Raw genomic sequence first — 25,753 nt, forward strand, 5'->3', positions numbered from 1 at the left:
TGCAATTCAATATAGCCCTGTAAAGACAGGAAGCTTTGCAGAACGCAGTTCCTCAAGAATCTAAAAGGCGAGCAGTGCTACACCAAGTTGTTCATGTGATGCCAGTCAAGAAGGGTGACCTTGCACAGCTATGTGTCTCTCATCCACTTCCAAGCACTTTGCTGCACCACTCTTCATCCTCCCTTGGCAGCCCTCCTCCTGACCCCCCAGTAAGGGCTCTGTGAAAGGAGAGCTTAGGTTTTGTTCATCAGCTGTACACTGGAGGAGTTCTTCCAATCTCTCTCCCTAACCAGATCAACATAAGAGGATTACAGTGAAAACCAGAAGCTGACTTTAGGATTTACACATGAACTGAAGTCAAGAAACTTAAGATACAACGGTGAAAATCTTGACTTCACTGATTTCAGTGAGAGTTTCACTGCTGAATTCTGTAAAGTCAGAGTTTTCCATTTCTTTAAGAAAGACCATCTCATCTGGCACACTCAGAGATTCATAATTTTTCTTGTCCCCTGTAAAATTAAATATGTGCAGCACAGTTCTAAGAAAGAGGTGAAAATCTCCTGAACTGTGTTCACACACAGTGTCATTTATTATTATTCTCCCGCCATTCAGTGTATCACCTGAGGAGTTGCATCCCATCATCAGATCAAGACTTCTAATAAAATATTCTCCAGCTAACTTTTTTTTTGCAGATTCTGTATTCTTGCCACTGTTAGAATGGATACAACATTAAAGTATCCCTAAGTGTATATATATATATTTAATTCAGCTGAATACAGTAGAAGGCAAATTGCTGGGTTTTCTCCATCTCTTTTCAGAGAGTTTTCTACTTCAGTCAACCACGCTGCAGAATAATGAGGACACTTAATCACCGGTTATTAATAATGTATATATTGTGTCTAACCCTTGGACATTAAAGGATGGGATAATTATTTCGCTACTTAGTAAACCAATAAAGAAAGGTTTTTACTGTTTCTAATTAAAGACTAATCAGCATAAATTTGCGGCTATTAATTTGAGGTCCAAATTCTGACTGTGACCTTATGCATTGGTGTAACTCTATTCATTACTTCCATGAAATGTATTTCTTACTTACTTTTGCATAAAAGGAATGTATTCCAAATATTCTGTTGCTGTCTCTTCTGCCTGCCCACCACATATAGTAGTTTTTGCCTCCCTATTTCTCCAGCTTTCCCAGATTTTATTGTCCCTTAACAGGACCTTTACAAGTAAAGAGAAAAGTCAGTGCCCCATAAAGGACACAGGCTTCTGTGCTCGTTCCAAGACAAACGTCAAGTTACATGCACAAAGAAAGGACTTACCTTTCACAAAAAGTGTGCAGACAAGGAAGTACTTTGGGGTTCTTGTAACGGTCCAGGCATATGCTGCAAATCAGAAACTGCTTGTCAATCTGACGGACCACAGGACTTGGGATGTTAGAGCCTTCACTGGCCATCCTAGACCACTGACATATGGATCCTGTTCCCTTCTACCCTGCACACTGCTGGAGTTGAGTGGGAGGGGAAAAAAGGAGGGAAAAAAAAAAAAAAAAAAAAAAGAGGCTTATAAACTCCATGAAATAACAAAATCACCAACCAATTCACCCATATTTCATCCTGATACAGGAATTCATATTTCCATATAAAGCAAAACCAACGGAGAATTAAACTTCTAAAATGTCTTATCGGTGATGAGAGACTGGGAAACAGTCTATCCCACCATAAATAACACCTCTGTGTGAGCAAGCATTCTGGAAAGGCACGTTGCCTCTGGAATATAAGAGTTACAGGGCTGTTTGGTTTTAAAGACATCCACGATAGAAGCATTCTTGTGCCAGTAGGCTAAGCCACTTTTAATAATCATTGGATTTCTTACGTCTGGAGCACCACTGGCAAAATGCTTAAACTGGAACTGCACCAGCCGAGTGACTGTGTCTCGGAGTTTAAGAATGGTTCAGCCTAACAGTTCTTCCCCTTATCAGTGCTGATGGTGCCAAAGATGTGGTAGGCTTGGATTTCAGGAACTCCAGTGAAGGAACCTCCAGAGCCAGCCAGTCCCTGGGAAGAGAGTGCTCAAATTCTGTACCAGCAGCAGAGGTGGGGTAGGTGAGGTGGAAATCCTCACAGTAACAGAGACTGAGCAAAGAGCCAGCTGATAGCTGCTGAGAGTCAGCAAAGGTAGGGCTGAGGGGTACAGGAACCACATCCAGATAATGAATGTAAGGAAAATGGCATTCCAGGCAGGAGGAGTAGTCACTGAAATGTCTCCATAACACTGGCATAAAAGGCATGAAATAAAAGGGAAAGAAAAAAATAATTTGCAGAAAGAGAAAACGGGAGGAAGGGGAAGGGAGCAACCTCAGGAAAAAGTTAACTGCTGGTTAAAATAGGTTAGGAAAACCTGACAAGCAGAGGCCTTGGCAGGGTGGCCAGCACAACTCCTCTCCCCCCGCGCTTCTAGCAGGATGGAGCACTGAGAGGTGCAGGCTCCCTCCCCGAGGAGCCGACTGCAGTCACTGTCATAGCCCTGAGGTCTGCCAGTCCTTCTGCCTCCACAAAGGAGCAGGGGCTCCTTTTCTGTGTGAGCAGCCAGCCCAGCTGGGTGCTTCCACCACAGGTACACTCCTGAGTGGTTCCTACTTCCCTAAACACTTTCTACCCCAGTTTGTCATTATCCAGACAGCTCGATATTTGGCTAACCAAAATACTGAGGCTTTCCAACACAGAGGGTAAGAGACCCCCTGCCACAGGTGCTGATCATGCTCCTTTAAAGGTTGCTCCGTTCCACAATGACTTCTGTGGCCTGTGGCATTTTACCAGCAGCGACACATCCTGATCTTCCTGAGCTGTGTATTTAGCCGTGCAGGTATGGCGGGCTTACTACGCTGGACAAGCGGCTACCTCTAGGATAATGACGGTATCTATGGAACAGGGTGCACTGACCTCCTGGGGATTTGCCTCCTCTGCTAACAAGTACAGCAGCAGAAACTTATTCGCAGTTAATCCCCAACAGCTGTAACTGACCTGTACCTTGAGGCACAACAGTTACGGTGGGCCCTTTCGTTTCCTTTTACCCCCCTAAAAAGGGGAATCTGTAAGGTTAAAAATTGTTACAATATTCATGCAATGCAATGTTTGTGATCCAAAAATGTGTGATTTCAGAATAGATCATTTGTTTCCCCTTTTTCCATTTTTTTTCCCCACCTTAAAAAAAAAAAAAGTCAATATTACACAAAGACAAACTAAATGAGCCTATTTAAATGCCATAAATCACACACAACAAATGTTGGGGGATCAGTTATGAACCCACATCAGTTTTTAAAAGCTAGAGTTGAAAAATGGCTTTACGAGAGATGGAACAAAAATATTCAGCTTTCACAAATGGGAGTAGAAGAAGCAGGCTATCAAAGATGCATTATCACCTTCGTGCATTCGGCTGTATAACATGCTGCTCTTCAGCTGTGTGTTTCAAAAGACAATTCATTTCACCATCTATGCAGCTGCATTTGCCTCCCACTCTCCCAGCCCAAAAATTAGGGGGGCGGAAACCCAAACAAAACAGGGAAGATAATCAGAAGCAGGAAGATGTCTTATCAAAAGCACAGTTTCCAAACTGGACACCAATACGTTATGAACAGTGCAACTTTTTTTGTTATAGACTAAGCATAGATCATTTTTATTTAAAAACATGCTTAAGATAAAAAAGAATAGGTCTCTAATAATGCTGCCTGCCATTTAATAGAAGAAAGCTCTCTAGCAACCAAACGTGATTTACTGTAATTTCCTTTTCAGCCATCAAGTACAGCCACATCAGCAAATGGTGCCTTTGCATGGAAAACTCATGTTGCCTGAAAAATTTCATGTGCATTTCATTTGATCTTCATCCTCATTTTCTGAACTCCCCAATCTCATTGCAAAATCAGGTGATTCTTAGCATTTCATACATAGGTCGCATGCCAGCTGCTCTAACTTGCAAATGCTCACACTTTTAGCTTTGTCAGTCAAAGGAAGGATTAATGAGAGTTCAGAAATAAGTGCTTTTAATATTTGTTGTTTTGTCTGGAGCACAGCAGGCCATGACTATCATTTATTTCCTGTGCTCACATAAATCAGGCTTAAAACATGCACCTGAAAACAGAATTTCAACAGCACAGATCAAGCTGTGGCCACTACATGGTACGTTAAATTCTTATACAAATTATTCATGTTAAAAGTTTGTTGAGTATGTTATTTCCTGGACTGAGCATCTGATTCTACAGCCTCCCTGAGCCAACTTCACCTTTGATGTAATTTTGGTAGATGTGATATGGCTATGGAAATGACTGTTTTGTCTCAATGAAAGCAACTGTGTAACCAAAGACTATCTGAGGAAAAGTTGTAAATTTTAGATGATCCCTTTGAATTTGGCCAAGGACAGCATTTATTCTAATTTACTGCAGTGCTATCAGCAGTTCCTCAAAAACAGCAACATAAGTTTCAGATGTATTGGCAGCGGGAGATTGTGCAAAGTAAGACTTTTTTTAAAACAAAACAAAACAAAACAAAAAAAAAATCATTTTAATAGCAGCATCTTCTGAACTTGGGAACTGCTAGGGTTCTTTTCAGAGGTTCATTTGTGTCTCATAATCCAATAAAGACCAGCTGAAGCACAACCTTTGAAAATAAGTCTGAGAATCATTGAATCACTCCTCCATATATTTACACTTTATAATTTAAACAGGCAAAGCTAGAGGTTTTTGAAACATTGCACCAAATAAGACCCCAAACCCCACCCATTTATCTCTAAGAAGAACACAGCGGAAGCCCGGGTCAGGTTTGCCAAATTAAGTGCAAAAAAAGGTTGGGAAATGTACACCCTTTGTCACCCATTTGAGGCTTAAGGATCATTGTTTCCAGCCATCCCCAAAATTACATGAATTATTTTTCCTTCTACTTGGAGATAGGACTGTTGATTTGAATTGAAGATACACTATGCAGCAAAGAAAGGAGGAAACAATGGCTCTCTAAGCTAGTGTAAAGCCTTGCCCTGCTACACATGCATGCCTTCAGGATCCAAAGTCAGGGTGTGGCCTCACCCGTACGGAAAAAAAAAAAAAAAAACCTTCCCCTAATATTAGAAAAGGGGGGAAAATGTTAGGGTACAGCAACTAACAGTTCCAGGGGAGTTGTTTCAGACAAATAGTCACGCAACAGAGAAGTGCACCCTTTCTACAAGTCCCTTTAACTCAGCTTTTCAACCATTACCGAATTCTCTGCTAGTTTCCATGGCCCAGCTGGGAAAGAGACAGAGGGAAAACTTGCAACTGTCCATTTTCCAGGATTTATTCCTAAAAGAGCAGAATTCCCTCTCGCTGAGATGCTGCTATCACCGAACTCCACCCAGCCAGAAATGCAACTAGCCTGGAAGTACAGCCTGGGGAGAACAAATTGCATGCAGCTTGTTCATCCTCTTCTTATCAATGGCATTCACAACCCGAGGGTCTATTCATGTATGGTGAATGACTAGGTTTCCAATGGCAACGTTTGCAAAGGAATGGCTAGGCCTTGGGAGCGGTAAGAAAGGGTGGGGAACCTCAACAATGTTGCTCCAAAGACTGGGGGAGCTGGGCTTTAAAACTCCTTAAAACAGATATGCCATCTGTCCACGCTTTTTGGAATCAAGGACAGATTCAAAACATTACAGCAGCAGCCCCGAAATCAGCCGATACAGAACACAGCAAGTACATCAATAATCATCACCGCCACACAGCCCGCTTGGGCAGAAGGCTCGACAAGCTACATTTGCATTCCTTTCTCTCCCACTCTTGCAATCAGTTTGGTGCCTTGTTGTTTAAAACACAGCAACCCTCTTCATTCTTACAGCATGCAGAAGCATAATGAACAATCGGGGCCAAAACAGCAGCCACCAGGAATAACACTGAGCAAAACTCGAGCATTTTCAACCTACCCATCTTTGTAGAAAAATAGCTTAATCAGTGCAGTGCTGAGGACCAAATCCTTGCAGGGACGGAGCTGCAGTTCCGCAGTAATCCAAACGAACAAAACATCATCTGTCAATATTTCAAGCCTCACGCGTAGAACCGGTTAAGGATCCCTATCGGAGCACGGTCACCGTTAGAGGCACAGTGTATTTTGTGCTCTAAGGAGTGATGCTCCATTCCACGCAGAGGACAGGTGGGAAGAAAAATGGAAGAACAAGAGGAAGCCCAGTGAAGTCGTCATGAATATTTTTTTCCCCCCCGGGTCATTTACAAGTGGGAGACCCCTTCAGGGTGCAAACCAATCAATCTTTATTTAGCACATCTTTTTCTCACTCAGCCCGTGTAGAAAGACTGCAGCAAAGCGTGCAGGGCATTGTGGGATAGGGATGCAGCAGAGAGCTGCAAGGAGATTCGCTGCGTTGTTTTTTTTCCCTCCCTACTCAGCGATCAGCTGTTCGGAGGCTCCGCGCAGGGCCATTGAATTTGGGCACCAGAATGTTGTTACAGGATTAGCGGGCGGAGACAGCCACCGCTGTGCAGCTGGCATGTCAATGCAGCCCAGAAATACATATGCAAATATTACTCGCAAGTCAGAAAAGGGATTTGGGTCCCCAGGGGAGAGCCGCTCTTACGCAACGCCGGTTATCGGCGGTCGCCGCAGATGAAACGAAAGCACTTTCATTTAGAAAGGGAGATAAAGCTTAGTGCTCAGTGATTGCATTAGGATTTGTCCAGGATTCAGAGTATTTCTTGGTGCGGTTCTCCCCTGCTCCAGCTTCCCGCAGAAGATCCCGCAAATGCCCTTTGTCCCTCCAGATGTTTAAAGCAGCACCAAGGAACCCTTCAGAGAGCTGTGCCACTGACACACAAACCAGCAGCGGCTTCTTGCACTGCAAAGCCACAAGTTTAACCTGACTCAAGTCAGCTCAAACAATCATGGCTGCAATTCCTAACCTCACATTCAAGGACCAAGAGAATCAGAGCCAGCAGTCTGCTGAACTTTTGCACAAGCATTAACATGAAGTTGCATTCCCTTAGTGAATCTAATAACTTATTTAAAATAACTAACTAACAACTAACTCACAGATCAATTCAGATTTTACCAGGCTGTTACCAAAGGAAATAAAGTTGGTGTCGGTGGTATTTCTCAGCTACGCAGAGAAAGTTGCTAAAAAGATGCTTGTGAATACACAGACACTACTGAAGCTAAGCAACATAGAATTAGCTTTGTCCTCCAGTATAACAGCTGGTGGGTTTTACAGACAAGGTAGTATTTGCATCTCTAAATACAGTGAATCTTTTCTTTTGAAAAAAACAAAACAAAACTACAACAAAAAACCTCAAATCATATGCAAGTATTTCAGCTCACTGAGGCTAACAAAGCTTCCCACAAATAAAAGGACACAAAAGCTCGTTTGCATTGGGAATAAAAAATGTTGGTTTTAAATACTGTCTGTGCTACTTGGACTTAATGAGAAGAGGTAGGGTTAGTTTAGACCTCACAGCTTTAAAAGTTGCCCTACACTCTTTAAACACAGTTTCCAGAATATACTTATTCCATTCTTGGACTGACCAGCTAAACAGCATTAATAATCATTATCATGACTGAAATTTAATCTAAATTCCTGTTAAAAACATAGAATCTCTACCCATCATTTATTTCCCACTTGGCAGTCATCTAGCCAGATTGGTTTTATACATCGTGAAGATCCAGCCTGGTTTCCCTGGGTAATGCCCACAGGGCAAAAGCATGTTGTAATCCAGTTTATAACCTGAAATGAAACATCAGGCAGCATGCGTGTGTGTGTTAGGATTTGGGGTGCTCATGCCAAAATGCCGCTCCTCTGATTCCCTCGACATGTGCCGAACTCTGACAAAGAGAACAAAGTCTGTCTCATTTTAGCTCCACACTCAGCAGGTCAGAAGAAGCAGGGATCTGCACGGCACAATTCACAGTTTAAGAAAAGGCCAGAGTTTCAGGCATATTTTTGGATGGGTGGGGGTGGGGTTTTGCGATTCTTTCTTCGGGTTCTTGCTTTTCTTTTTCAACTGTGTAGAGAACTCCATTACAAAGAACAAGCAAAATTTTAACTCCCACTAGGAGATCCAAGGTTTTTTGTTTTTGCCACTTAAACAAAGGCACATTTAAAACAAAAATCAGGACTGAAAACTCTGAAGTGCACTCCCAGACCTGAGGTGGAAGACTCAGACAGAAGCACGCAGGCATCACTTAGCTGCTTGCTTTTCCTTGCTCGTTTCCAGCATCAAGTTTACATACACTAAAACAGAACAACAAGTATCACTCAAATTACTATTTCCACTTACAGTCAGTAGCAAGGACTACAAACCCCTCGAATCAGAACTGCTCCCATAACATACCTCATGGCCATAGGAGACCGCAGGAGTCACAGCTACAGCCACTCTCACAGGGAACAACTCCAAATGAGAGATTGCTTCAAAATGCAGTTCTCGTGTAATTAACTCCAAGAAGCTGCCTTCTGACAGTGATCTTATATTCTGGAAATGATTCTGCTTCTTAAACAAAACAAAGCCGTGGTACTGTGGCGAGGAAGATGAGACAACCGAAAAATGAGACAACAGAAAATCTCATTTCCCTTGAGATTTTGGTTCTTGCATGTTTAATGTTGACACATGGGTTCCTTCTCCCTTGTGAAGAGGAAATGGATTTGTAGCTCAGTGAGCAATCTTGCACTTTACCCCATACCAGTTATTACCAGCCTGTTTCAACCTGGTTTATTGTATGTCTGCTCTGAGTTGGGGGAAGGGCATGGGGGTTGTTACTTATTTTTCTTACTAAAAAAAAAAAAAATAAAAAAAAAAATCCACTATTCTCCCACAGAAGTTTGCTGCACTCATCAGAATTAAGTTCTGTAGAAAATGTATAGCACATGCCATCTTTATAGCACCACAGAAAGGACTGATCTAGCCTCTGTCACATTTTTCAAATAATTTATTATTTTCCTTTTTCTAACACAACCTGAATTTGCATTCTGAGAGAGCCCATAAATGCTAAGTTACCAAAAATAAAAACAAAAAAAAAAAAAACAACCCCAAACCTGTAGCTAATTTACAGGCCATAGCTGGATATTGCTACATCCTTCCCCTAATATTAAATAAATCATTCAAACACTCCAGGCTAAGATTAATGGCCTGCACTGAAGTCTCTGCCATAAATTGACTGAAGGGAGAGTAATCTAACTCAGCCTGCTCTACAGAAGATTTTAAGGTCAGCAGAAAAAAAAAAAAAAAAAAAAAAAAAAAAAAAAAAATTGGGTTAGCCCTAACTAAATGGCTAAATAATACAGTTGCAGGAAATAAGACTGTCTGGAAAATAAGAGGTGGGAGCAACCAGAAATCAGTTCCCCAAAGCCATGATGCTGGGAATGAGGGAACACAAACAGGACAGGATGGGCTGTTCCAGCCACCCCCTGGCTCCACACTGTTAATTTGACCCTGGCACCAGGAAATCAGGTGGGCTGAAACAACCAGGCCCTGTCATTGTGGGACCGTGCCCACACCAGGAATCACGGGCCCTTAGTCATCTTGATGGGACGGTGGTGGTGGAGGCACCTTTACCTTTACCCACTGTAACAACTGCAGCCTGCAGCCTGACCCAAGTGCTCCAGCAGCCCAGGCAGTAGCTCAGACTGGCAGGGAAAAGCCAGGGCTGCTTGCACTGCAGCCCTGCTCGCACTGCAGCCCTGCTCGCAGCCACAACACGTCTGCCCTGAAAGGAGCTCTGTCAGGTGCTGGCTCCTCTCCCCATGCCTCAGCCTGGAGCCACGATCACCCGCCCATCTTGTGATCCAGCGGAGCAGATGCTCTTCCCCTAAGCTTGTGACCCTACACATGGCTTATCACAGCCGGGGGAGGCAAAGAACTTGAAAGGTTTGCCTGGGATGTAACGCTGGGCTACTGAGACCTTCACAGCCCCCACAGCGCCCATCCTCCTCTGCCTTTACCACCTTATTCTGTTTCTTTCTACCTCCTGCTTACACCTAGCTCAGCTTGCCCAGGCTGTGGCTTTTGTAGCACGCCTGCAGCAGGCGGGCAGCTGAGAGCAGCAGCTGGGACAGCCTGGCCTCCCTGCTCTGCCAGCACAGGCCTGGCTGATGCAGCGGCTCGCTCTGTCTCTGGCACTGATGTTGCAAGACAGACAGCACCAGGCACAAGCTGCTTTTTTCCTCTGTGTTAGTCTTTCACTTTTTGGGCATTCTTCATTGAGGTGGCAGGGCCAGGCACTGCAGCCACCAGAAAACAGCTCTATATCGTGCCATGTCTTCTGCACAGCAATGGGATCACCCTCAGTTTGACTGACAGATGTCACGGTCATGAATTAGATTTCTTTTACAGGCTCTCAGCTGCTGAAGACAGAATAACAAGCATAGAATCCACTGCTATAAATGAAAGCTAAATACTTTTACTTGCTTAATGTTTTTTCTCCCTTCCTTTCCTCAGTTTGTAATCAAGCCTATTACAACATGTGTACCTGAAATAAGTGGGTGGGCCTCTTAAGACACCAACATACTTATGCTTTATACTCCAAATTGGAGAGGAGTAAAGGGTTACAGCTGATATCAAAACCCCCCTTTCCTTTTCTCTCCCCATTCCCACAAGCTCTGCCTCCTTCTGCAGTACCCCTGTGCAAAGCAGGTGGTCCTGCTTCCATCCCTACAGACCCATGTTCCTACAGTCTCGCCCTCGGATGAAGGGGAGCCTTTCTGGTGGCTGCCCTGCACACACCAAGGGATAAGGCTGGCAGGTTAGAGCTCATATTATCACACAGTAATCAGACACCTGAGATGTGATACTTACTTTAAGGCTATTTGTCTGTCTGAGGTTTTCAGGACCTCATTTCAGGACCATAGCCCTTTCCATGTTTAATAAAACATTATTTTCTCAGGTGAGCTATTTTAAAGAAAAAAAAACACAGTGAGGCAGACTCAAATAATTATTTTATGGGCTAGACATTGCCCAGGCCTAAGTAAAAGGATTTTAAATTCTACACTTGCCATCCAAAGCTGCTAGTCAGAGCATCCATGAAAAAAAAAAAAAACTAACTATTCTGATTAACTACCAAGTGCATTAACATGACCCTCACACTTAGACATTTCACTTATACATTTTTGACTCTCTAGGCCTATCTATTTTATTAACACTAATCAATCTCTGTTCAGCCTTTTTTTTAGGTACATGAGCTTAAAAAATAAATAAATAAAAATAACTGAGCTGGCAAATAATTAAAACTGTGCCTCAAGTCACTGCAGCTTCCATAAACAGCTGCTCTGAAATGCTACTTGAAATAAAAGTGCTCCAAGAGGACTCCAGACTAATCACTGCTAAACCCTCCAGGCGCAGGACATTAGGTAGTACAGACAAAAAACAGGAGGCTGGGCAGGAATCTGTTTGGGAAGAGGTCCCTGGCCTTTTCTACATACTGTTAGATATAAGGTACATTACAAACTGCTCTAGGCATTTTCTTTAGAGCTGCTGAGCAATGGCAAGAAAAGTAAAAGGTAGATGCAAATGCTTGGTCCTGAGCTGTGCGGTGAAGGTTGAACTGCTCAGAGATCATCCCCGCCACACCCTCCTGAAACACCAGCCTGCCCCATGCTGCATCTCTGCTTGATCTTACAGTTCTGCCACTCTCCCTTTAGGAGAGGTGATAGCCTCGAGTTCAGTCATATATTCCCCACTGACCTGTCCTCTGCTTCTGTTTCCATTCACTTCACTTGGATTTTGTTGAATTAGCACAAAGTTCAAAACAGCGAGGGACAAGACAGCACCCAGCTATCACCACATGCCATGCAACTTCTGTGCAAATTAACCTAGAGACTTACAGCCCGTTAGGCTTCTTTCTTCCTTTTTTTTTTTTTTTTTTTTTTAAAATTTTTTAACCTTCAAAATCCCACTTCTCAACAGAAACAGCATAAGAAAAATAAACTGGGAGGAAAAATATAGATGTTTAACGGCAAGAAATGGCAGAAAGTATAAGCATTAATAAAAAAGCAAACAACACAGGCACAGGAAAGCATAGGAATTCATGTCTCCGTAGCACATGGTCTGTGTAGATAGGTTGCCTGAGCAGGTGGGATTTCTGCCAAAAACACATATGGAAGAGAGACTGTGAAGGACAGGAGGCAGAAGAGACCCTCCCCAGCCCGTGAGCATGCGGAACTCAGGTTCACATAACCTGCAGCACTTACACTGTTTAAAGGGTTAAATATTGCTTGCTGCTTCTCTGCATTTACCTGAGCTTTTGTACAGTACCCACCTCATTTTCTCGCTCGGAGCCAACAGCGACGTTACCTTCTATGTCTGCTGCCTTCTTCTGAACTGAAATGCCTTTCAAACACACAGATGTATGTCTAAGCATCTATATATCACCCTTGGTCTCAGAGAAGACCTCAACCAAGCGTTAAGGGGCAGGCAGAGGTTTACCCAGGCAGGCTCATTATGCTGGCAATAACGCGACACTGAACTTTCACAGCAAGTAGGTAAACACGTAGCTGCATACGGCAGGTACTCTGGCACCAGAAACAGGGAAACAGTGTCAGAATAACCTTGGCAAGAGCAGCTCTGTGGGTTATAACAATAGCTGTATGCACATCTATGTTAAACTGACCAAAAAACAATAACACAGCCATCTGCAGCTCTTGTGGGGAGCTCCAAGTGCACACAGCCTGAGCCCGTTGGCTGCAACGCTGTCTTCTCCTCCTCCACACTCAGAGGGTCACTCCATTTGACTTAGCATTAGTCAGCCCCAGCACTTCAAACCCTAGGAACACCCAATGGCTGCACTTCACCGAGTAAACACGCCTTTCCAGTCCTCAGCAGGGACACTTGCTTGCTGATTGCACTCCAGTGCTCCTATTTAAAGAACTGTTGTTGTGGGAAAAAGCTGAAACCTTTCTGCAGCATAGACGATGCGTTCCCCATGCCTTGTGCCTTATCTGCAGAAATTCACCAGTTCCCAATTGTGCATTTCCACAGCAGGGTTTCACTGCAGCCACAGTAAGACGGGGCCACCTGACAGGCCCCCCGTGCCCCTGAGCAGGCCGGACCTCCAGGCAGTCCTTGTGGTCCTTCCTCAGGGCCCGCCAAGCAGCTACACTGCCTCAGCCTGGCCTTTCCTCAGGCCTTTTCCACAAGGTACAAGTTTTTAGAGCAGATACAAGCTGCAAGGAGGAGCAGCAGGAAGAGGTGCCCACCTTTATCCTTCTCCAAGAATAACCCTCCTAAGCTTTCCCTTGGATGTCTCTTCCAGGTTCCCATGTGCCAGCAAACACACAGGGCAGGTTCAGGCTAGATGCCCAAGGCTCCTACAGGGCACTGGCAGGCTGACTGTGAGCAAACGCCCATCACTGACAACATGCCAGCCTTCTGCAAAAATTATGTGCTCTGAAGCCCCTCATACATATCCTCCTGTCTTTCCAAACTGACACCACAACTTACAAATTAATAGCTAACAAAAGATGAGGGAAGTAGTACTGCTCATATGACACAATTTTTAACACTCCCAAACTGAAGCAGGATACACAGTACAACAATGTCTACATAAAAATACATCTCTTTTACCTTATGGGAAAGCCAGTACTTCTGCAAATACTGGGAGTGCCCGAAGGTCTCACAAGTCAGCTACTGCCATTTAACCACAATGACACAATCTAACACCAAGTATTTTCTACGCTATGAAATAAGTTTTCATAGAAAGCTTTTAGTTTGGTTGAGGGATATTTTTGTAACAAAAGAGGTGCAAGATATAAAGTTTTATATTTTATATATTCAGTCTTTATAAAGACTGAATCTTTTGCAGTCAGAGAACAGGATTAGATCTTGCCAGCTTCTTCTTTCTGCAAATTCTGTGAAGCGATGTAAGAGCTGCCTGAGAATTTAGCAGCAGTCCTTGTGATGACTGTGACAAGACAAAACATGCTGTTCTTGATACAGGTTATATGCAGTATCATCGAAATGACAACACCTGTTAGAAAAGTATGTGAAGTAACCAGCTGTAGGCACTGCTGTTAAAAGAAATTGAGAAATCCTAGTTACAGATCCAACATACATGCTCTGCACTGTTTCGGGTGCTGAACTTCATCTCTGGCTCAGTTAGCACAGTCAGGGGCTGTTAGGACACATTTCAGATAAATGCTTCTGGAATGCTGATGAACCTGTAACTCTGAATTAAATTTTATTCACAATTTATAACTACTGCATTTTAATCTTTCTTTTTAATGACCACAGATGAGAAACCCCTTTTGAGACCGTCAGCCATGTCCTGCATACTTCATTCTGTGAGCTATGAAACTCATTGCCCCAGGATGCTACAGCTGTTAATAATTTACGGGCATTCCAGGACAGAATGACAAATTCACGGAGGGTAAACTGACTCAAGATTTTTAAATATAAAGACACCACCTCTACCAGAAGCAGAGCTGGAAGCACAAATCACTGAAGATGAAAGAGCATTCAGGGGCATACTATTATATGTCTGATCTATTCTTATGCTTTTCTGTAGGCACCCACTGTCAGCCATCATCCAGATTATAAGGCTGAGCTAGATTTACTTTTGTTTTGACCCAGTCTCACCTTCAAAATACTCAGTGTAGACATCACAGGAGCTGTCATAGCAGCCACTCCCTTTTTGCATAGTTAATGGACAATAATGGCACCACAGGGCTGTTTTTATTACTTAGCAGAGCTATTTAGGGACGTCATGTGAAATTAATCCATCAGACTGCTGCCTTAATACACAACCTGTTGTATGAAGAATGCCACTGAGAGCCACAGAGCGTCTTTAGCGTGTATGCTCACTTCTATGTCATATGAACAAGACACACAACAATGGAGACTGACTGGTCATCACTCTGAGCAGGGAACCTTTTCTTAGTGAATACAATATTAACCTACTATTTCTCCACATCCCCCTTCCTTTTCCAACATAGTTTATCCTTCAGGGAAAAAAAAAAAAAAAAAAGAGAGAGAAAAAAAAAAAGACTTCTGGTAATATTTCCTTAAGATTCATGTGTTTACCTTCCTTCTCTGCAGAGGTACTCTCTATTTTTCTAAATGCAATGCCATAGAGCTTGGGGAAAATACGTCTTTACTGATGTCCTTAAAGACCATCTAATTCCACCCCCCTGCCATGGGCAGGGACACCTCCCACCAGACCAGGCTGCCCAAAGTCCCATCCAGCCTGGCTTTGAACACCTCCAGGGATGGGGCATCCACAGCTTCTCTGGGCAACCTGTGCCAGTGCCTCACCAACACCACAGTAAATTTCTTCCTAATATCTCATCTAAATCTACCCTTTTTTAGTTTAAAGCCATTACCCCTTGTCCCATCACTGCACTCCCTGACAGAGTCCCTCCCCAGCTTTCCTGTAGGCCCCCTTTAGGTACTGGAAGGCTGCAATAAGGTATTCCCAGAGCCTTCTCTTCCTCAGGCTGAACAACCCCAACTCCCTCAGCCTGCCTTCATAGGAGAGGTGCTCCAGCCCTCTGATCATCCTTGCGGCCCTCCTTTGGACTCGCTCTGATTTGTCCATGTCCTTCTTGTGCTGGGGGCCCCAGAGCTGAACGCTCTCCAGGTGGGGTCTCACAAGAGCAGAGCAGAGGGGGAGAATCACCTCCCTTGCCCTGCTGGCCACACTGCTTTTGGTGCAGCCTGGGATACGGTTGGCTTTCTAGGCTGCAAGTGCATATTGCTGGCTCATGTTGAGCTTCTGATCAACCAACACCCCCAAATCATCAGGACTGCTCTCAAGCCATTCTCCACTCATCTTGTATTTGTGCGTGGGAGCTCCCCAACCCAGATGCAGGACCTTGCACTTGGCCTTGTTGAACCTCATGAGATTCTCACAGGCCCGCCTCTCAGGCCTGTCCAGGCCCTCTGTACAGCATCCCTTCCCTCCTGCGTGTCAGCCACACCATACAGCTTGGTGTCATCAGCAAACTTGCTGAGCTCAACATATTGTTAGGATCTTTTCAAGAGTATTTTCCAAGTTCAGCAAAATCTTCTGAGTGCAATCTTTTTTTTTTTTTTTTTTTTTTTTTGCCTGTAAGTAATTATATCAAGTGCATTTGTTCAATATTTCATCACTGCTTTGGACGGTTTATTGATCTGCACAAGCTGTAGGAGTGTCTTCATATCAGTCAAAAATTCAGCATAATATAACCACTGCTCTTTCCTTGCTAAATCAACTCTTAAGCACTTCACAGAACACACTGGAAGATATCACACACCTCAAGTTCAAAACCAACCCAGGAGTCAGGCACAATATAAATCTATGCAGAGTCTAAAATTTACAACTTTCCTTTAAGCCGTCACTCCACATGACAGTTTTTCAAATGACAAGTTCAACGAAAGGACATCATCAAGCCTAGTATTCAATACCAATTCAATAATAATAATAATAATAAAAAACTCAACAGAAAGAGAGCGGATTGTCACTCTACATTTCCAGGATGGGGGTGGGGGTGAAGTCTAGAACAGAAGCTCATGGTAACACAGAGCAAATAGCTTTACATGACAAAATAAACACAAACCAACAACAGAAAGTCACCCAGAAATAAACTGATCATTCACACGCTTAGACAGACTAATAATACTAAAACAATAAATCCATACTGGATTAGGAACCAGCAGATTGCTGCACATTCATCTGATGCATTTAGAAACTGTCCAGAAGCAACTGCATCTACTCCAAACTTTATATCTCTTTTGCAGGGGGCATCCACCCTGACTTAAGAGCTGAAGATCCACCTAATTAATTGCTGCTAACATCTATCCAAGACTGCAAATATTCAGAAGGTTTCAAAGTGAGAGAATGAATAATGATTTTATACATGAGCAAAATGCTGACCATAAAAAGTCAAGTTGTCCAGTCCTTTCAGGGGAACGTTCAGGTTATAGATGATTATATGTCATCTACAGTCATTAGTCTTCTCCTAGGGGCAGTGTATATTCTTAAAGTTAATCTATTATCTTAAAGACCTAATATCTAACAGTAATGTGTTATGGTTTACAAACAAACTGCTGCCAAAATGGCTATGGTAGCAGTCCAGCTATACAGGATATATTCTGATGCTTGTGTCAAGCAGATCACCATGTAACGTAAGAGGTGCCAGAATACATGCTGTTAACATTTTTCACATGTCTATGATTAGCCTCCTTCTTAATTTAGCTATGACTTTTTTAACCTTACTGCAACGAACTGGCAGCAAGGTGGATGGAGTCAGACCACATCTACCTGCCACAGTAGCTGTTCACTGTCTCAAGTAGTATATTACAACTGCTATTTCAATTATTCCTTTTGAATGGAATTTGCTTTTGAGCTCTTACCTAACATCCAGCTGGTAAGTGGGAAAGCTGCCTGGTGGCCAACAGACTTTTCAACTGACTAGATCCTTGGCTCTCCCCATACGATACATTAGAATGGCATGTTATTTTATTTATTTCACTTCATACTAGTCCAGTTACAAGCTAAACTATTACTTCCACCTTTTAAAACAAGCAATGCCCAATCCAAATATAGCAAAACACCCCAATTAGAAGGAATGGCAAGCAATGCCGGGATAAGTCTACAGATTCTGTGACTAAAAATATCTAGAGAGTTTATTTTAGAAAATGGTAGACAAATACGTTTAATATGACAATTTATACAGTAAATATTTAGTTATTTCAATCACAGAAATAAAACCTGGTCTTTATAGAAATAGAACAATTCAGAAGGGTTGATAAGAAATGCCACCAACATCTCTGCAAAGGTCAAGATGAGTTTTACTCAGTGGGAGGTGGGCTTTATTCCAGTTGATCAGAAAGCAAGGGAAAGGTTCAAACAACTTTTCACAAAACAAGATTTTTTCCAAACTGTAATAGCTCAGTATTTGCAACCGAAAAGCTCCTCCCATTACAGGCACATGTCAACATAAACCTTACAACACGCCAACAGACTGTCTACAATACAGTAATGTCATATAACAAATACAAGAGCAGGCCCATTTCTAACAGAAGAAGCATGTCATAAGCAATAACCCATCAAAAACAGAGGCACAAAGAGGTGAAGTCTATTTATATGACTGATAAGCCATGCTCTTTTCCCTTCAGTATTTTAGTAAGCTCCAAACAATGATTATTTCCTTTCCAACTTTTATTCCATTCAATAAGTACTGGTTTTGTTTTGGAGTCTTCTCTCCTTTTTTTTTTTTTTTTTTTTTTTTTTTTAATAGTAGCTCATGTCACACACTTCCACATGGTCAGGTTTTTGGTTTGTTTCATTTTCATTTTTTCTTAAACCACAACCTGAAGTCTCTAGAAATAGCATATCTAATTTTGGTTCAAGGTGTCAGCCAAGCATAGGATCAGCAATTGTGGATTTTATTCTGACAGTCATGGGATTTCTTCAATATGGTCCCTGAAGCCTGACTAAAAAAAAGCAAGTTCATGTATGTTATCCTGCAAAGTATGAATGGGCAGGTGTCCAGGAGAAAGTTTTCAGAGATCCAAAAATTAAAAAATAAAAATAAAAAAAATAAAAAAGAAAGAAAAGTTCAAAAGCATTCTTTGAGTTTTCAAACCATTTGTAGATTCTTAAGAATTAATGGATTTTTGTAATACTGCACTGTCCAAATAAAAATATTGAAATATGTAGTGTTCTTCTCTTCTGTAGTACAGTTCTATCTAAGATCATTCTTTATAAACTGCATTATTTAGAGTAAAGACGTGTTTGCTGCTGTATATAAACAAATAGTTCAAATCAGCTACACTTGTACCCTTGGGCATGTTTAATTTTGATGAGTGAAAATGCTTGCCAAGTGATCAAATCCATTTCATTTACACTTGGCCCAAGAATCTCTCTTACCTTACCATACATCCTGCCTTTGTTTTTGTATAAATACTTGATGTGTCTAGACACCATCCTACACATTTCTGCAAAACTATGCAGAAATATTTTATGCAGATGATTAAATTTCAGATTTACTATAGTAATGTACAACACTTTGTTCTCTGAATTAGAACACCCAAACCTTTTCAGTTCATTTAATTCCCCAATTTTCCTCAAAGGAATCAGGAGCCTCACTGTGTTTATATAAGCTGTTCAAATCCTAGTTTTATTATGAATTAATTAAATTCCATTATCAGGCAAAGACAGGCCCATCATGTTTTTGAGATGGCTTCAAGCAGCAATTGTCTGGGCTTTTCCAGTAAACAACCTGACCTTCAAGCTGGGATTGCCAGAGAAAAATACTATCATGGGCTTAGGAAATCCCCCAGCTGCACTGCCATCTTCGTCCAGGTAAGATCTGAAATTCCAACCACTGTGCATACTGCTGGACATAACAGAATTCAGACAGCACTCGTGTGCTGTCAGGATATGGACACTGCTTATCTCATACCTAGCCTCAAAGCCAAGATTCCACTGAATTCATGCACAGAAAACAACTTCCATAAAAAAAAAAAAAAAAAAAAAAAAGACTTTCCCCCCTCTTCCCTGCCCTAAATAAAGGCATTAAACATAGACTTCTGATTTTTATTCTGTATCTGGCATGATACATTTGCTGTCTCCCTTTTAAAATTGCATACAAAAATCATAAAATTTTCCCCAGTTGGCTGAAATAGATGTTTCCATCTAGAATTTGTTCTGTCATAAAATCCACTGCATGTTTCCTTCTGGCCCTCAAGCAGCATGCATTAGTGATGCTCCTTGGAGTAACAAAGAGATTCTTCTTAACCTTCCCTCTCAGGAAAACCTTGGTGTATCAAAGCCATTTCTCATTAAAAATGGCAAAGCCCTCACTAAAGAAAACACCAAGCTGTTCTTTACAGCCAAACTGCGGGCGCTGCAGGACCAGATCAGAGATGTGAGTTTGTTCACAAGTTTGTCAGATGCTTTGCTGAGAAGTTTAAGGAAACCTTTGGCTTATCATAAACATTTTTGGACAAGGGTAAATAAAGCACAGAAGCCTTGTTTCATTCATCAACAGCCAATAGAATGACCCCCCCAAAAAAACTCTCTGGAAACAGGGACTAACCTCAGCTTTCTGCTTTCTTTGTTTTCTAGCAAGACGTTGCAGTCTCAAGACCAGGTACAGTAGCTTCCTGGTACCTTCTCTCTATAACCGCTCCAGGCTTAGATTTCATGAGTCCATCTTCCAGAAAGTCATGGGGCTAGCTTTAAAATAAACAAGTTTATATAGATTTTAACAAACCAAGCCTTTTAATATACTTTTCAAGCCCTACAGTTTATATTCGTACACTTATTCCAAACATTTTACATTGCCTAGAAGCTCTCATTAGCATCACTGGTCAATTTCTGTTCAGTTCTTGCACAAGTGGAAATGTGGAACTATAAGAAAGAAAACTTCTGATGGTTGTATCACAATAGCTGGCCACAGAGCTGTTATCCAGGTAATAAATTCACTGCCCTCAAAGACAAACAATCTGAGGCTGGAACAGACGGCAGCTTTTCTTATACCATGTCCTTACCTAATAAATACTTATTTTGTCACTGTACTTTCACCACATTTGTCTTATATACATAAAAATGGACATTTATGTAATTGTACCTTGCTAGATGAATATTTGACTTCAGGGTGATTATGGTCTTATTCTTGGTATATTACCTGATACATTATATTTCCTTGTTCTTACTTAAATCTTTCAATCTGCCTGACAGTCTGCCTAGAATGCTTTTTGAAAACAGTAAAATAAACTAAAAAAAGTGCCGGGGGAGGGGGTGCATGCATGCTTAGCAGGGGAGCTATGCATCAGATATTGGCTCGAGTTAATATTCACAAAAGCAGAACAACAGAATATGGTGACATTAATGCCAACTGCCAACGTCAAAAAACCTGACACCTGTGAGAAGTAAAACTCTCCCTCCTACTAATACCTTGACATTGCCCTCTTAGATTTACAGAGATTTATTTTGCTTTGAATAAAGATCACTATGCCTTTTCTAGGCAAACTGCTTGGCTTTGTTTCAATTATTGCTTTTAAATATTAAAGAGCAGGAAACATTTGTTTCCCCGTCACATCCTGTCCTGTTTACACAGCAGCACACAATCAATCCCCTTTGAAATGCTTGCTCTTACAGCAAGCTTGACACACACGGTTCAATAAAAACATTTGCTATTGTCTCGTGCCAGCCACAAACGGATCTCTGCACGAGCACTGAAAAGGTTTAAAGGTTTCGACAGCCACCTAAAGCTGAGCTGGCACGACTGCCAGAGAAAGGTGCTGTCAGACTGCTCGGACTGCGCCGCTGCCACCCTGACTTGAGGAAGAGAAGCGAAGACAAAGCCCACGCTCACGCACACAGCTCCTGGCAGGAGCTCACCCGCTGCTCAGCCACTACTCTCCCAAAACACTCGAGAGCTGAAAAAAGCACAAGGATAGTTAGAGACGAGTGTGAAAGGATAACTTACATTGTTTAGAGAGACAGTGGGAAAGGACTGCTGCGGTTTCTTCGTTATTTTACACTGCTGTTGGCAGAGCAGACAACCAAGGAAGTTCACCTAAAGAAATCCCTCTTTAATTCTCTCTCTCCCAGTTCATTTACTCTAGAGCCTCTCAGCCTGACGAGATCCAACAGTCAAAAGTTTATCCCCTCGTATTTCCGAATGATATGGCCGACTCTCCTTGGACACATACCAATGATGCAGTAAAAATAGACAAAAGGGGGGGAGGGAAGAAGCAATCTAGCTTGAGCCTGAATCTTCTTAACTCAGTGTTTTCTGTAAAAGCTGCTCTCATGTCAGGAGCTCCCATCCCTACGCTAACTTGCAGAGCACGGAGTCATCCATCTGGTTTTCATAAACTGCAAATTACAAGCAAACCGGGGAATATGCACAGCCCAGCTTTTAGCTGAACTCCCCGAGCACCAGCCTTACAAGTAACCTGAGGTACAAAGGCTTTGAAAATAAGCAGGCAGCCCCACGCCAGACTGACTGCATGCACTCTTGCGTGCGTGCGGCTGGCTGGCTCGCTGCCCCCCCAGCAGCCCCCAGCCCCTGAGAGCACCCCACGGCTCAGGGAGGTGGCAGACACCTCCCCCCCACCCCCCCAGGGGAACAAAGCAAGCTTGCAGCCCTCCCTCCCAGCACAAACAGCCTCTCTGGAAAATGATTTAAAAAAAAAAAAAAAAAAAAAAGTGCATTGCTTAGTTCAACGGTTTAGCAACTCAGAACAACCTGGTTTTTATAAACAGGGAAGTGAATGCTGATCCACTTACATCCTTTAAATGCTTCCAGGTGGGAAACAAACCCACTGGGGTCTTTTTTTTTTTCTCTCTTTTCATTTGCTGTTTCTTCCTCTAGTAAGGCAACTCACAGTCGGTGGACAGTTGCTTGATGGAGAGCCTCTGGGGTGATCCTGTCCATAATTATACAATAAGCACTTTACCAGAAGTATCACAAATAAAATTTCTAAAAGCACCCAGTGAAAGTCCCAGACTTGAAGCTCCTAAGTCACTTTCACACCCTAGTTTCAACTATTTAAAGATCTACTGCCCTGATTACATTCAGATGCAAGAGGCCTGAGCGCTCACCTACATTTCTGCATAGCTCAAGGTTTTGAATCTGTACAAAACTACGTGGTTTTTCTAACAAAAAAATTGCAAAAAAAAAAAAATTCTCTTGTTTACAGAAGATAAAGAAGTTTTGCTGTTGCTTGAAGCAAAAGATTGTTGTTATCTGTGTTATTTACTTCAAAATATCAAGTTTGATTTAGTCTTCAGTTTTGCCAGAAAACTTTTGCAAGCTTTTCTGCTGGGAATAAGCTTGCTCTGTTTGGATACTGAGAATCTGTAAATGAGGCAGCTTTCACTAAAGCATGAATCAGTGCAGTGAGTCATTAACAAAATAAAAACACCATTGTAAACAGTCTGCCTAAAAATCCCGAGCCTTGTCACTTGCTCCATTTTTCCTTTTTTGCATGATTACAACCCTACTTGGATTCAGGATTGATATGACTGGATTATTATTTTAAAAAAATAAAATAAAAAATATTCTAATTAATAGACACAAAGGATAAAATTACGAACTAATTTTCTGTACATGTATTTTTTCCTGTGCTGTCACAGTTCCTTCCAATAGCCACTGAATATTTTGATCAAATCTGGTAGAAGGCTAGAGCTCTCTAAGGTATTATATTCCTACAGCTTTTGTGAAAACAGGCAGCCCTCCAGAAGAGTGAAATACAATCTAGTGATCCAATGTAAAGGCCTACACATGAGCTCAGTCATATTATTAGACACCAGAGCACCCCACACAAACAAGAGGTACAGGAGAACAGATTTCCTGTGTCCTACTAGTTGACTGCTACCTCAGTTGTACATCTTTGGCCTGCATTCTAGCATTTTTCCTTTTGTTCTGCTCCCCCAAGAAGGTTAACAGCAAAACACCTGAAATGCAGACATCAGCTGAAGTAAAGGTATCTTTTTGATATAGCAGTAAAACAGGGTTGGTTAACAGTTGAGTTATTATTTTTCTTAGTAAACACTTGGGGTCAATTGACTACATCTTACTTTTATCAGGACTAATATTTTCCGTGAAATCAAAGGACTCGATCCTGGTAGAGCAGAGTTCAGATCTGGGGGCAGAAATTGTTTCACAAGGGTGCAGCAGAATAGCCCTTGCGTGGCTTTCTGGACATACAGGCCCTCTTCCCATCTGTACTGTTATAGTACAGGACAAGTTGAATGAGCGTTATCTTTGGAATAAGAAAACATTTTCTGGTGAGACATGGTGTTAAAGTGAAGAGTGGGTGGAAATTACCACTTTCAGTTTGTGATGTTGGTGCAAACAATGTGTTTTTTTTGCCCTGAGGAGCAAAGGCATTACTTACACTCATCTCTCAGGTGCCCTTCAATTTAACTGTTCTCTCAGAAAAAATATTCCAGTCCATTTATATCAAAGGTGTTTTCACAAATAACTGCTAATAACTAAAAATAAATAAACAAAAATCAAGATTCAGAAATAGAGGACTGATTTGAAATGACCTTTCATTTTCCAGGCTCTGGGGATCACTCTTATTCTTCAACTGTTTCCCCTTCCTTTCCTGTTGTTCATTTCCTCCTTAGTATCACCTGTGTGAGTAGAAGCATCCTACTGCCCACAGATACCTCCTGCTCCGAGGCAGGCGGGCTGCGTGTCCCCTCACTGCAGCATGCACTGCTTTCCCCCGCATATTGCTAAGACATCATTTGATACCCAGTTTCTCACACACCATCTCCATGAACTCCGAGGCAGACAAGCGTCACATTCCTATCTAGCACAGGGATGTTAGCTTTCTTGAGAAACTGAGATGGAAGACATGCATCAGTTTGCTGATGAGAGAAAACTTACAGTAGAACGCTTTATATAGGAACAACTACAACAAAGACCAGATCAGTTAAAGAAAACCATCTGCTAGAGGACCATTTCCTTTCTCAGAAAAATGGCAGCTTCCATTAAGGATGTTTTCAAATGCCAGCTACCAAATAACCTTGTTATTTTCCCTGTAAACAGAAAAAAACCCTGACTTTTCACCAAGATCAACTACATCAGCAGTGTTAACAGGACAAGGACTAGGAAAAGAATGCAGCTTAGATCTTGATAATACTGATTATATGCAACTTTGTGTTTAGATTCTTGAAATATTTTTTTAAACTGCACTGTATCTTTGTTGAAGCAAAGAAAATTGCCCCTCCTCAGTCAGTGACAGGTTTTGATGCACAGTAGGCGGCAGAAATTCTCCCTCGGATTGGATTCTGCTGCCGTTGAGCCTAGTGTGATTTTGTTGGAACTTGTATATTGTAAAGGTATAGATGGAAGCAATTTATTTTCTGTCCTGTTGTTTTGCAGTTTAAATAGTGAGAAAGTGATAGCTGAAAGCTCTGGGTTTGTTGGAGAATGCACCTTGCTATTTAACTTGAACCTATGAACTGTAGAATGAAGGAAGCTCAGGTTGGCAGATTAACAAACCAGGGATGCACCACAGCTCTGTGTTCACCTTTCATTCTCACAGTCAACTACTCAGAATAGGATTTTAAATACATTTATGTAGATTTCAGGTTGGTCATAGTTCAAGTCTTACATTAATCTTCTGATGCAAACAAGCTGTCATTGCTTTGTACAGAGTGAAAAACCACAAGTCTGATAAACAGACAAATCTGCCCTTGGAGGAGGAGTTCAAGGTGAAGTTTCAGTTCTCCTACTGTTGATGAAATACAATAATGTAGATTTTGGCACTGACAATGACCCATTTTTTTTTTTTTTAAAGAAGGATTAGTTGTGATTTAAAGCCAGCACATGGAGTATCTCAGATCTGGGTTCAGATGCTGAGCTTGTATTCATTACTGTGAATTTAGTCGCTTACTGTGTGTTTCATTTCAGTATTTCAGATTGTTTTCCAGAGACTTAAGTTTGGCAAAAGTCTGATCCCCTTCAAGTTGCTGATGATCTGAAGAGATAATATACTCTGATAATCCTTTGCAGTCTGCTCCTACTGTTAGATCAGGACTGGGCTGCTTCAGAGCTGTTGGTATTTTGCTTTATAGTGCAGTTAACGCTCCTTTTCCACAGATAATACACAGCTCAGAAAAAAAAAAAAAAAAAAAGATACATTATAACCTTGATGCCACAGTTGGAGAAGCCCCAAGGCTGCTGGTATTTTCACTACAGCCTGCAGCAGCCCCTGGCTGTTCCCAGGAAAAGCAAGAACAAGTATAGCACTAAGCCACTTTTTCACATCAGCTCTCACTAACATCTG

At 42.0% G+C, this 25,753-nt stretch overlaps 1 protein-coding gene across 10 annotated transcripts in view; it reads right to left on the minus strand.

Moving 5' to 3' along the window:
- The window catches only part of TRIM2 (tripartite motif containing 2), a 93,090-nt gene that overhangs the window by 43,620 nt on the left and 23,717 nt on the right, over positions 1-25,753 (minus strand). For 3 of the 10 annotated variants that reach the window (XM_035323511.1, XM_035323508.1, XM_035323510.1), the window contains one exon: positions 1,323-1,504. In XM_035323511.1, coding sequence (XP_035179402.1) covers positions 1,323-1,456 — 134 coding nt within the window. In that variant the 5' untranslated portion in view covers positions 1,457-1,504. Of the gene's footprint in view, positions 1-1,322; positions 1,505-5,946; positions 6,346-8,359; positions 8,490-12,252; positions 12,423-20,034; positions 20,175-21,429; positions 21,629-25,753 lie in introns of those variants that run through there. The other 7 variants (XM_035323505.1, XM_035323506.1, XM_035323512.1 and 4 more) reach the window with 7 other exon arrangements.

This window comes from Oxyura jamaicensis, chromosome 4 (assembly GCF_011077185.1).
Source record: "Oxyura jamaicensis isolate SHBP4307 breed ruddy duck chromosome 4, BPBGC_Ojam_1.0, whole genome shotgun sequence".
NCBI lineage: Eukaryota > Metazoa > Chordata > Aves > Anseriformes > Anatidae > Oxyura > Oxyura jamaicensis.